General features: G+C 48.5%; 1 protein-coding gene across 1 annotated transcript in view; it reads right to left on the bottom strand.

Annotated features, from left to right (window-relative positions):
* Positions 1-8,914: 8,914 nt before the first annotated feature.
* Myom3 (myomesin 3) overlaps positions 8,915-13,682 on the bottom strand; it is a 55,447-nt gene continuing 50,679 nt past the window's right edge. The window contains exons 35-37 of the mRNA XM_021200779.1: positions 13,536-13,558; positions 11,964-12,019; positions 8,915-10,324 (exon numbers count right to left, since the gene is read on the bottom strand). Coding sequence (XP_021056438.1) covers positions 10,061-10,324; positions 11,964-12,019; positions 13,536-13,558 — 343 coding nt within the window. The 3' untranslated portion in view covers positions 8,915-10,060. The remainder of the gene's footprint in view (positions 10,325-11,963; positions 12,020-13,535; positions 13,559-13,682) is intronic.

The raw sequence follows: 13,682 nt of genomic DNA, 5'->3' as shown, positions 1-13,682 counted from the left end.
CAAACTCAGAAATTTACTTGCCTCTGCCTTCCAAGTGCTGGGATTTAAGGCCTGCGCCACCACACCCAGTTTGTGATGGTTAATCTTTTTTTGTTGTTGTTTTTGTTTTTTTGTTTTTGTTTTTTTCCGAGACAGGGTTTCTCTGTGTAGCCCTGGCTGTCCTGGAACTCACTTTGTAGACCAGGCTGGGATCAAAGGTGTGCGCCACCACGCCCGGCATGATGGTAAATCTTGATGGTCAACTGAATGACCTACTGGCTTTAGAATCCTCTAGCAGACAGGGCTCTGGGTGTGCCTGTGAGGGAGTTTCTACGCTGGTTTACTGGAGGTGAGAAGGCCCATCCTGAACATGGGTGGTACCATCTCGTGGTCTGGGGTCTCACTCTGAATAAAAAGGAGACAGCTTAGCACCGGTGTCCCAGGCACTCTGCTTCCTGACTGTGCCTGTCTCATGGTCCTGCCCCCTCCATCTCTGCCAGGATGGATTGTGTCCTAGAACAGGGAGCAGAAAGAAACCTTTTCTTCCTTAAGTGGCTACTTAAGGTCTTTGTTCATGGCTGGGAGACAAACCACACTTGGAGTGGAGTTGGCCTTGCTGTGCTCAGCCTGTCCGTTGGTTATCTCTTTCCCACAGGTAAACAGCAGTCAGCAGCAGGTCCTCAGGGCATTCTTGGTCTGGACTGAGCATGCACGACAACAGTAGCCTTCCACACAGTGTCCAGAGGCTCCGGAGGCCCAGAGTGAGGCTCCGAGGACAACACTGTCATACCATAGGGAAGGTTATACCTTAGGGAACCTTCCACTGGATCCCTGCAGCCGATAACTGCTTTTGAGCCTCTGCCCCCATTCACTGCTGTCAACAAAGATTTTTTTTCTTTCTTCTTTCTTTCCTTTTTTTTTAAAAAAAATTTTTATTTTATTTTTATTTATTTATTCATTTTTTACATTTTGCGATTTTCCCAGAGTGGGAAGGATACCAGTGTTGGGTGATAAGGACTCTGGAGTGGGACACCCAGTGTCAGTCAGGGGGACTCTGGATCTGTCCTCAAGCCTTCCAGAGTCTAATCGAAACAGTGGAAATTAGCCAGGCCTGTCACCGTGTTACTGAATTCATAGCACTGGGGGAAACTGAGGCACCAGGAGGATCTCTGTGAGTTCCAGACCAGCCTGGGCTACATAGTGAGTTCCAGGACAGGCTGGTCAACACCAACACCAAGACTTGGATGTGAAGGTGTCTACCCAGAGCCACAGTGTTTGGGTGGTGGAAGCATGGAGGTCATGGGTTGAGGTTCATCTTGGCTATATATTTTATTGGAGGCCAGCCTGGGCTACATTTATGTAAGAACCTGTCTCAAAGAAATCAAAATAGCACTATAATTCTTTATAACACATAAATGCCTAAATCCAAAAAACAAAAAAACAAAAACAAAAACAAAAACAAACCCCAAAAAACAGTGGACCATTTAACATAATGTGAGGTGATGGTATCCTTGGGCTTCTATGTTAGAACGTGAGGAGAAGAAGGTTCTTGGGACTAAATAAACACAAGCCCGAGTTTGTGCTCTGTGTGTAACTCTCCAGCTCTAGGGAATGTGGCACCCTCTTCTGGCCCCAGCAGGCACCTGCATGAGTGTGCATATACCCCAACACAGACACACATGGGAACACCTAATTGAAAACAATTTGATTGAAATTACCTTGGGTGGAGGAACACCTTCATAGAGACAAAGGGGAGGTGGGAGAGGGGGTATGGGATGGGAGGGGGCCTGCGGAGGGGTAACTGGGAAGGAGGTATTATTTGAAATGTAAACGAATAAAATGATTAATTTAAAAAAAAAGCCGGGCAGTGGTGGCACACGCCTTTAATCCCAGCACTTGGGAGTCAGAGGCAGGCGGATTTCTGAGTTTGAGGCCAGTCTGGTCTACAAAGTGAGTTCCCAGATAGCCAGGGCTACACAGAGAAACCCTGTCTCGAAAAAAACCAAAAAAAAAAAAAAAAACCAAACCAAACCAAACCAAACCAAACAAAAAAAATTACCTTCTACAAAATCTAGCCCCTGCTTTCCCACCAGCGAATCTCTTACTAAGGTAAGCCATGATACCATGGGCTATCTGATAGGCACAGAGCAATCTGTTCGCTAACTACCTAATTAGCAACGATTTTAACTTCCCAGCTGACATAAACAAAGGACTCAAGTGGCCAAAAGTTATATCTAGTAGGAGGTGAAAAAAAAAGCAAGGTTATTCATTAGAGCTTGCTCCCTTGCCTTCAGCTGTAAGTACCTTTCAGACTAGCATTAATTACATTTAATTAGCTGCGCATACAGGGATATACAGGCTGAGGTTTGCTCTGGAATGGATAATTATGTCCAGAATAACCTAATTATGTCATAGTTCAGTTGGTCACAAAATAGTTTTCCTAAGGGGGAAAAACATTTCTTGTTCTTTCAGAACCTGGCTCAGGGGCTGGGAAAATGGCTTAGTGGATAAAGCACTTGCTTTGAAGCCTGAGGACCCAAGTTCAAATGCCCAGTACCCACGTAATAAAGTTGGACATGGCCGATGTGTTTATACAAAGATAAAGAGGTATAAGAGTATGTTCTATGGGGGTGCGGTAAGATATGGGGGAGGGGGTGCCTCAGTAGGCCCATGCCGAGGCATCTCTTCCCCCTGAGGGACCAGCCTCACCATGGTATAGTATAGAATAGAGTTTGTTCGGGGCATGGGGAGGGGAGTTAAGAGGGTAGTAGAGGCAGAGAAAGGCAGAGAGCGGGAGAGAGTAGAGAAGTAGAGGCCGGCCATGACCACATGGAGAGAGGCAGGGTGGGGGAGAGGGGGCACAAGGGGGCAGGAGGCAAGAGAAGCAAGAGAGAGGGAAGGGGGTAAGGAGCCCCTTTTATAGTGGGTCAGGCCTACCTGGCTGTTGCCAGGTAACTGTGGGGGTGGTGTTTAGACAGAATGCTAACAATGGCGGCTTGAACCCATTGGAAAAAGACAGGATGATTTCTGGGGCTTGCTGGCCGGTGTAGTAGTGGAATTGGTGAGCTCCGGGTTCAAGAGAACCTGTCTCAAAAAGTAAGGAGGACTAACATTGAGAAAGACAACTCCCAGATTGACCTCCCGCCTTCAAACGTACTCCCTCACTCAAATGCGTACACACATGCCACACCGAATATAAGTATGTAAAATAAATACATGTAAAAAGAACATTTAAAAGAAGTCATGTTAAACAACTTGCTAAAAGCCTGAGATTTTCCTGTTTAGAACAACAGAGTAAAATCCGTAAGCTACAGGGAAGATTCAGGCTGCTCCAACTGAGGCCGCCCTGCACGAACATGACGCGGTGCCTGCAGACTCTCAGAGCCTTGGTGTGAGGGTTCTAGCCCGAGCTCACCACTTCCAGTCCCAACTATGACCCAGCTATGATGGATGCCAGGGGACAGACCCATCACGCGTCAGCTGGAAGACTGTCTACAGCCACTGTGGGGAGAGCTTAGCCAGCTCCTTTACCTTCAGAGCCGTGTCAGTGGCCAGGGAAGTATTTCCGATACAACACCTGTTAATGACAGTTAGGACAATTGGAAAATAACAGGCTATATAAATCACAAGTGAGAGGAAGTCTGCACTCAAATGCCCAAATGCCAGAGCCTAGAGCGGTGGTTCTCAACCTGGGGGTCGGGGTTGCAGATCAGAGATTTACATTAATATTCATAACAGCAGCAAAATTATAGTTATGAAGTAGCAACGAAATAAGTTTGTGGTGGTGGGAGTCACCACATGAGGAACTGTAGTTAAAACGTCACAGCATTAGAAAGGTTGAACACTACTGCCCTAAAATAATCACTAGATATAAGTAATATCACTCTAGTTGAGGTTTTCTTTCCTCCTGGGGGTCCTTAAATTTACTATGAAAAAAAAATGTTGACCATAGAGAAAAAGCAAAACAGAATTCCAGCTTCCTATCTCTAGGCTTTAAGAATCAGCACTATTTTCAGGTAGCGGTGGTGGCGCACACCTTTAATCCCAGCACTGGGGAGGCAGAGGCAGGTGGATTTCTGAGTTCGAGGCCAGCCTGGTCTACAGAGCAAGTTCCAGGACAGCCAGAGTTACACAGAGAAACCCTGTCTCATGAAAACCAAAATAAATAAATAAATTTTAATGTATGGACTTTTTGAGACAGGGTCTCTACTCTGTAACCTGGCCTGGAAGTCGCTATGGAGCTCATACCGTCCCTATTCTTGCAGAAACCCTTCTGCCTCAGCCTTCCTCATTCCCGGATTACTGATGTGAGCCACCAAATTCCACTAAGAAAGATCATTGTTTTCCTAACTTTCGAATTTCTCTTCTTCATCTTACATCAGAGCATTTAAAGTGAAACCAAGAAGCCAGAAGCTAACTTCCTCATGAACAGTCTCCTCACTGGGAACACAAAGGCCTGTGAACTTCTCTTTCTGCAGGTCATCCGGTCACTGGAAAAGGTCTGTGCAGGGCTGGCGGTTTTCTGGGAGGCCGGGGAGGTGAGACACATTCCTCAGGGCTGTGTCATTTGTTTTGCTCTTACCCAAGGCCTTTCTCTGCTGAATTGTCTCCAGCTTCCAGCTTCTGCTGTCCCATGTTCTCAAACACTGAAAAAATCAAGTATCTGGTTTCCCCTCGCTGCTGCAGACATCCGAGGAATGCTGCTTTAGAAACTGTTTTTGGCGTGAAAAATGTCACTTACGTTGCTTAAAGCTAATTGGAATTTTTAAACGTTAATTAAACGTTTAAACCTTAAGGGTGGGGGCAGTTAAGTATTGCCACCCGGAGCCTTAACAGAGGCCTAGCAGTAATTATTACATGGGCCTGCCGCTTCCTGTCAGGCTGCTATACCTGGTGTTCTTCCATCAAATGCTTTGTCTGCTCTGGGCCAAGAATTGCATGCTGCTTATTGTGTGTAGGGCGGCAGAGCTAGTGTGGGGAGAAGAGGAGCTAACGAGGCGTGTTAATGAGGGGATCTGTTAATGAGAGGACACGACTGGATGCCTCTGCTTCCTCCAACCGGCACATCTGGCCTGGGCTTTTTGGAAGACTAACATCCTGGGAGATCCATTAGGGTGGTCGGGAGAATGTTTTTTGCCTATGTGCTGTTGGTTAAGAGTCAGATTTCCTTGTTTTACAGTTTTCCACACAGGGGATCAGTAGTCAGGCTAGGTGATCTGAGCTCTTCCCAGAAGTTAGACAAAGAACAGTAGGAAAGACCGATGTTTGGAATCAGCCAAGCAACAAAGATGCTGGGAAGGAGGAGGCAGGAGGCAGTTGGGAAAGGAGAGTCAGGGATGCATAGGCTTCCAAACTCCTAGATATAAATGAGATCAAGTTGGGCAGTCTGCTGTCATTGGGCCATGCTACAGAAGGGCCATGGTTCAAGGAATATAGAAGCTGGAGATGGAAAAAACCCACAGGAGGTTGTTGGCTCATAGCCTTCAGTGAGACTCTCCCCTCACATGGGTCCTGTCCCTGTGGTACTGTAGATCTCCTTAGGACTAAATGCAAGAGGTCTGAGGGACAATGGGAGGTCCTAGGGGTCTTTCGATAGCTAGTACTGATTGTCAGCTTGGTGAGCTCTAAAATGACCTGGAAGATGGACCTCTAAGAATGTAAGAAATTATCTCAACAGGGAAGACCTGCCCACTGTGGGTGGCACTATTCCCTAGGCAGGAGCTCCAGTGCTGTATACAAGGTATCCTGCTAAGCCCTGACACACATACATTCATCCACCACTCCATGCTCCTCACTGCAGATGGGAGGAGACCAGCTGATTCCAATTCCTGCTGCTTTGCATCCCCTGCCATGAGGGACTATTCCCCCAAGAGGTGAGCTAGAATTAACCCTTTCTCCCTCAAGTTGCTTTTGTCAACCAAGGTCACAACAACCAGAAAAGAGCCTCAGACAGCTCTTCAGCCTCCATGGGGGTGGGGGGTAGGGGGGCTGTACCCAGAGAACCTGTTCTTTAGACCTGGGGCCTCAGCCATTTGTTCTATTAAAACATTCAAAGTTGTCACCCCATTCTACCAATAATTAACAGGCCACTCTCTTCGGCCCGTCTGTCAGAGAAGTTGAGGTCACAAGGTATATTGCTCTCCCTAATCATGGAGAGACAGACAGGTGAACATGGGGACCTCATGGGGACTCGGGAATCAGTGCTGTGGTCCAGATATGAGTTTCAACAGATGTTTCATGGGAGACTCAGTCTACCAGGCCAGAGGGAGGACTTGGGTGGATCCAGCCCTCGGGGAGTTCCCCCTCTTGTTTTAACTGAAGGCGCCAGGTCATGTCCTCACAGGGAAGAGCTGTGAAAAATCCCGTCCGATTCCAATAGCAGGAGGGAAATGGAACCAGTCTTTTAGTTTTTTATTTTTTAATTTTTTTTAACACACTAGGATGCGCTAGTCCCATCAGGACCTGCCCCTAGGGCAGCTTTTCACCAGGTTCTCCTCAGCTGAGGGAAGTGAGAACAGCCAGTTCCAGCCGTGTAGTTTTCCTATCTTACCTTGGGGAGCGAGAGAGAAACACGTGAGGGGGGCAGGTGTGTGGAGCTCAGGAGCTGGGCACAGGTTCTTTCCAGCTGGAGAGTCGGCTCAGTTGACAAAGTGCTTACTTAACATGACATCCTGGGTTCACTCCCCAGCGCTTCATAAACTGGGCATGCTTGGGAAATTATGGCAGAGGTCATCCTTGGCTACATAGCCTGATAGAGGCCAGCCTGGGCTACATGAGACCGCCCCTCCCCCAAAGTCTGAGACCTAGTCACACACTGGATAATAATATTTTCCCTTCCCCACACTTCCCTTCAGCACTGAAAGCCTGCTTATTATTTCTGACAGTTATTTTGACCTCGTTTGTCCGGTCTGTCTTTCCACAGTAAACCACAAAGCCACTCTAAAGGGCAGTCTGTGCGTTAAAGATGGGACAGACAGAAGAATCAGGCTCTGGGATGCCCAGGATATTGGAATGATCAGATCAGGAATTTTTAAAAAGAACCTCATCTATGATTGATGTACTGCAGAGGCTCTAAAGCAGCAGCAGGGACTAGCTTCTGTCCCCAAACTGGTTTGTCACCTAATTAAGACACTCCCATTTCCCCCAGGGTAGGCGTTCCCATAGTGGCTTCTTGGAGTGCAAAACCAAACTGCGTCAACAGGGGGCGCTCACACCATGTTCCATTACGGCTAATAGACTTTTGCTGAAATGGTCTACAGACCCAGGAAAGCAGCAAAGATTCTTTTCAGAGATTTCAAAATGTGAACAGGAGGTTGGGCCAGAAGGGAACTTTTTTTTTCTTTTTCTTTAAGATTTATTTATTATTATATCTAAGTACACGGTAGCTGTCTTCAGATGCACCAGAAGAGGGCATCAGATCTCATTACTGATGGCCGTGAGCCACCATGTGGTTGCTGGGATTTGAACTCAGGGTCTTCGGAAGAGCAGTCAGTGCTCTTAACCACTGAGCCATCTCACCAGCCCGGGGAACTTTTTCTCTATACCACATTTTCATAGGAAAGGGAAAGTAAAGGAGAACAGAGTCGTGGAAAGGAATAATAAAAAGAAAATTTAGTGTCAGCTGGACAGGCCCTGGAAGTTGCTTCTGATAGGCTTGTTTTCATGTCTGTCTTCTTAGTTATCTCTTCTTGTGTGGCAGGGCACGCATGTGTGCCGAGGCACCCGTCTGAGGTCAGATAACTTCTAACAGCTGGTCCTCTCCTCCCATATCTGTTGTTGCAGCAAGGATCCTTGTCTACCGTGTTGCAAGCTCTAGGTGGTCTAGCCTGCTGCTTCTGGAAGATTCTGCCGTCTCTGCCTCCCATGTTGATGGAAAGGTTCTGGGATGACATCTGGGTTCTTCACATGGCTCCCAGGATTGAGCTTGGTTTGCCAATCGTGGAAGGCAACTGCTTTAATCCACCGAGTCTTTTCTCTCTCTCCTATTTTTTATTAATTATTATTTATGCACGTGTGTATGTGTGCAAGATGCATGTGGGCGTGTGCACACGTGGAGGTCAAAGGGCGAGTCTGTGGAGTTAGTTTGGTCTTTTCACTTTTTTTTTTTTTTCCGAGACAGGGTTTCTCTGTATTTCCCTGGCTGTCCTNGAACTCACTNTGNAGACCAGGCTGGCCTNNAACTCAGAAATCCGCCTGCCTCTGCCTCCCGAGTGCTGGGATTAAAGGTGTGCGCCACCACACCCGGCTGGTCTTTTCACTTTTATGTGGGATCCAACTCAGGTCATCATGTTTGCCCACTGAGCACTTCACCCACAGAAGGATCTCCCCAACTCCCTACTTTTAAAATCCATTCATTAAAAATATTCCTGAGACAGGCCTTATGTAGCTCAGGCTGGTTTTGAACTATGTAGGTGAGGATGACTTTGAACTCATGATTCTCCACCTCTAAGGTTCTAAGACTTCAGGCATATGTCACCGGACCCGCTGGTCTTGTTTTATAGATGGGAAACAGACTCAGAAAGAGGAAAAGGACCTTGTAAGACCCATGGCTAGTGGGCAGAAAGGAATGTGCAGTTCAGAGGTATATTCAGGTGCGTCGAAGCCTTGAAGCCTGAGGACCTGAGTCAGGCTTTCAGAACTCACATGATGGAAGGAGAGACCCGACTTCCATAGTTTCCACATCTGTGCCATGGTGTGTCCGTGTGCACTCACACAAATTAAAAAGTAATAAAAAGGATCTGATGGTTCCCCAAACTTTCACCAGGACCTTCTTCCCACCCCCATTCCTATCTCCCCTCATCACCATGAAGCCCAGAACAGGAGACCCTGAGGGCTGCCGGGACCCACCGTACTCCACTGGGTGATGAGCTGCCAGGCTGATGAATGGTTCATTTTGTCCCTCAATTCCAAAGTCATTTCAGAGACCACAGGTGCTGCCTCTTGATGAAAATACAGATTGCTTTTTTATTTCCTCCTTTACAATTTCCAAAATCATCTAAGATTTGGCAGCAAGCAGCTAGAATTTGATAACCCCTCCCCTCACACACACATCTTGTCGGAGGAAATCGGAAGGCAGAGAGATGTCCAGTTGTGTACTGAGATCCACTGAGTAAGGCCAGCCAAAGTGCCTGCCACGGGCCATATAGGCTCCACATTGGAAGAAGCCCCGAAGGTCACCACCTGCACTGTCTGGCTTCCCTGGTCGCCTAGGCAGACTCCTTTCTTCCTCATCCCTCACTATGTCTGCTCCGTGAGGTGTCCTCTCATCTCCACAGCCAAACTAGATTCAGTTTTCAGGGCCCGACACTGTCCCACCCAATGTGGAAGGGTGTTGCCAAGCCCTGACTCTCTCAATCATATCGGCCATTGCCTGCTTTCTCTGATCAATGAAGATACTTTCCTGGTATCCATTTAGTGAACTTTATTATCTCCCGCCTTGCCCTGCAATCCCTGCACCTGAGTCCCTTTCTGAGCGGGGCCTGTGTAATGTTTATCTTTTTAGCTTTGGGGCCATCCTCAGCCTTGTGTATGCTACATGTCCAAAGAGGGATGGACATATAGAAAGGTGACAGTCCTATTTTAAAAGAGAATATATTCTGTGCCATGGGAGGAGCCTTACGGTGTTCACCAGCATCTGTGGTATTAACCCAGTAAATGCCAGTAAATACTTCCGGTTGTCACAACCAAACTGTAAGCTTTGCCAGTTGTCCCCTGCAGAGCAAATGTGCCTCCTTCTGTGTCCCACTGACAGAGACTGATAAGGGATTTTTATAAATCCCCAAGGAATATATAGGAATGCCCATCTGATGGATGCGAAAAGGCGAGGCTTTTGAAGAGCTTTTGTGGAAATAAAGTTGTACACCCCAGCTTCTGACTTCTAAGGCCAGGGTACACCCCCACATTCTGGAGTCCTCTGAGAACCCCAGCAAAATCTTTGTTTCTCCTCTTTGGTTAGATCCAGGTCTGTCATGTCCCTGTCCCTTCCCCTATCCCACCCCCATAGCCTGTGCTAGGTTATGACCCCTTGGCTGGCCTGCTGGTTGGTGTAGGGTGGATCTCAGGCTGCCCCCCAACACCCCCGTTACTTCTTCTTCAGCTCCTTGGGCTCCTCCCCATGTTTGAACACGCTGATGGTGACCTGGCCCGTCTCTGAGCCATACTTGTTCTTGACGAAGATTCCATAGCGCCCACTATCTTCGCTGGTGACCTTGTCAATGGTGACGGTGACCTCCGTACCCTTCACCTCCATGTGGTATCGGTCAAAGAAGGAGATAGGCTGGTCATTCTTTAGCCAAGAGATTTCAGGGGATGGGTCTCCTGAGATGACACAGGTCAGGCACAGGGTCTGTTTCAATGGACGGGAGGAAAACGATTTTATGTCCTTGTAATCTGAACTTGGCTTTCACCTTTATGCACATGGAGGGCTACTAGTCTAGCAGCTGCTTTGCACAAAGGGTATGTGCGCATGTGTGCATTCGTGTGCATGTGTGTGTTTTAAAAACACAGTCTTGTGTGTCCTAGACTGACTTTGAACTTGATAGGTAGCTAAAGGTGACCTTGAACCCTGTCTTCCTGCCCCTATATCCTAAGGGCTGGGATGCAGGCATGCCCCGCTTATACAGTGCTGGAGGTTGAACATGCTAGGCCAGCACTTTAGAGCCATGTCCCCAGGTCTTCTGTGTGTCCTATTGTACCCCACAAATGGAAACATGTTTTATTTTAACCCAGCCTTCTCCAACCCTCAACTTTTTACAGAAAACTTTACTTGCTAGAATTTTAGACAATTCTCTATTAATGACCTAGTAGTGAGTTCCAGGGCAGCCAGGGCTACACAGAGAAACCCTGTCTCAGAAAACAAAAGTATGTTTGTAATGCTTGCATGTATGTTTGTAGTGTATGTATGTATGTATGTATGTTTGTAATACATGCATGCATGCATGTATGTATGTATAACACATATATGCAGTACCTGTAGAGGCCAGAAGAGGGCACTGTATCCCCTCAAACTGGAGTTACAGGTGTTTCTGAGCCACCATGTGGGTGCTTGGAATTGAACCTGGGTCCTCCAGAACAACAGCTAATGCTCTTAACCGCTGAACCACCTCAGTCCCTAAGATTGTACTGCTTAGACACAGAGGTTTGTGAATGGGCTAGAGAGGTGGCTCAGCGGGTAAGAGCACTGACTGCTCTTCTGAAGGTCCTGAGTTCAATTCCCAGCAACCACATGGTGGCTCACAACCACCTGTAATGGGATCTGATGCCCTCTTCTGGTGTTTTTGAAGAGAGTATATAGTGTACTCATATACAAAAAAATAAATAAATAATCTTTAAAAAAAAAAGAAAAAAAAGGTTTGTGAACTGAGTTTGGAAGTTCTAAGGTCTAAGGCAGGACTAAGGAAGGTCTAAGGCAGCATACAGTACAATGATGAAACTCACAGGCTCTGGAACTGAGCTGCTAGGGTGTGAACTACAGCTCTGCCCATCAGCTTGTGTGGCCCTCACTAGTCTAGGTCTCACTCTAGGCCTTAGTTTCCCCTGCTGTAAAGTGGGACTAGAATTAATACCCTAGTTCCAGCTGTTGCCTCCAGGCTGGGGAGGGGGCACCATCAGTGGAGACGTGTACCAATGCGGATTAGTAGCCAGCACAAAGCAAACCCCAGACAGACGTTTGAAAACACTACAGCTTTTAGGGGTCACCTAAACTCTTGTGGGAGCCAGAGTCAAAGGTGACAGGCTCCCACCAGGGCTGTCTAAATAAAGATGGGACAGAGCCAGGCTGAGCACAGGGGATCTGACTCCAGGCTCACTGGTTTTCCCTGATACACATGTCATCATTGAGCCATGTGACCAGCTGTGGCAGGTCCAACCTCTCTGGCTAGCCTGTCATCTTTAGCTCTCAAATCCATTGCACTCTACTACATCATAACCTGGAAGGGATCCCCGAGGGAACCCGGGCGTGGGACGTGGGCCAGGAGAAATAGTACCTTATCTTCCATGATGGTGGCTACGTCTGGCAGGCCCCTTACCACTTTAGCCCGATCTGGAATGGAAAGAAACGTCCTGAGTGGTTGAGTCCTGCCAGCTTCCCTCCTGCCCCGCAGCTTTCCTCAGAGTGGAGGGTTCGTATCAGGAAGGCTTCTCTCTAGTTCCTCCCTCAGCATCTCCTCCCATGTTCCTTCTCTCCACGGCTGGAAGATGCGCTATGTGAGCTGCTTCTGCCATGGAAGTCACTGCGATTAGTGGTATCCAGGAATTACAGTGACTAGCATCTGTCCTCAAGAGAAAGACGGTAAAGGAGACTGTTCTGAACTTGAACTAATGGATTCCGACCCACGGTGGGGGTCAGGCACCAAGAGGGGGCCAGGGAAAGCGGCAGCTCTTGGAACACCCTGACTCTGGTCCAAGGACAGTCCTGGCGGCCACCGGAAGACAGTACGGCTATAAATTACTAAATAGGGAATCAAATGTGTCCCTGACATTGCATCAGAGGCCATGGGGGAGACCTAGACCATGTGTCCTAGATATCCAAAAAGCCTGGTGCAGAAGCTGCTGTCCAGTGGGAGGGAGAAGGCTCCTGTCAGACAGGGAAGGCCCTGAGGATGGACACAGTTGTGGGCAGAAAGTCATGCTAGCTTTCCACAGCTGAGGAGGTGACCCAGTTCCCCCCCCCCCCCGCCACTCCAGTCTCTCAATTCCCAGCAACCACAAGTGGTCAAGATCAAGTCCCGTCTATGGGAGTCCTAGATGGATGGGGACATTTGTGTGGGGCGTACAATTAGGTGATGGTGTGTGAGGGTCCCTCTGGCCTGAATGCGCATGAAGCTGGCTGGCTGTGCTGTCTCCCCCAAGGTTGGTCGACCCTGCAGGGTGACCTGGAACCCGATATTGTCAGGGCTGTAGTTACATATCCAATGCCTGTGCTTCGTGTCACTTGGGGACAACGGGGAGAGGCACCAGCAGGTCTGTGTGGATGGCTCTGCGGTGACCTGGATGCTCCTAGCTAACTAGGTCCCTCCCTTGTCAGGCTGGTAGCTGTCTGCTGCCGCCTCTGTCCACTTCACTGACCGCTATTACTGGGCCATGGAGACCTGAGAGTTATACTCCTAACACTGGAGTGTTCAAAGCTGGCTGGGGGGTAGGGGATCAGCTCATAAGCGGAACAGATTTGAACATGGATTGGTGCTGGTTTTCCGAGAATTGTGTCACATCGCCTGTGCCTGGGGTTGATTCTGGGTTAGACCCACCATCACCCCTCCCAACCCCACAAGCCTTCAGGTTCTAGGTCACCCCTTCCCTATGTCCCACTTGCCAAGGCTAGCCCAGCCTTGTGCCTCTCAGTTCTCCGCCACTGGATTCCCACAGAGGGTCGTGTGCACCTGCTCGGCACCAGCCCCACACCAGTCTGTCCAACTGACTTCAAGTATCCTTAGGCTCCTTATCCATCTGTCTTTTTACGGCCAACTCTCAGGTGTCCCCAGAGCCTGACAGGAGGCTGGGGTTCCAAAGAAGCCAGCCCAGACGCAGGAACACGAGGAACAAGACAACCGGGGACTCACTCTTCTCAATGACGGCCAAGGCCCTGAAACACAGAAGAGGGAACGGAGTGTTGTCTTCTCTCCCTGTGTGAGGCGGAGGAAGGCGGAGGAAGGCGGAGGAAGGCGGAGGAAGGCGGAGGAAGGCGGAGGAAGGCGGAGGAAGGCGGA

This window comes from Mus pahari, chromosome 6 (genome assembly GCF_900095145.1).
Source record: "Mus pahari chromosome 6, PAHARI_EIJ_v1.1, whole genome shotgun sequence".
Taxonomy (NCBI): domain Eukaryota; kingdom Metazoa; phylum Chordata; class Mammalia; order Rodentia; family Muridae; genus Mus; species Mus pahari.
This window is presented reverse-complemented; position numbering and strand designations above follow the sequence as displayed.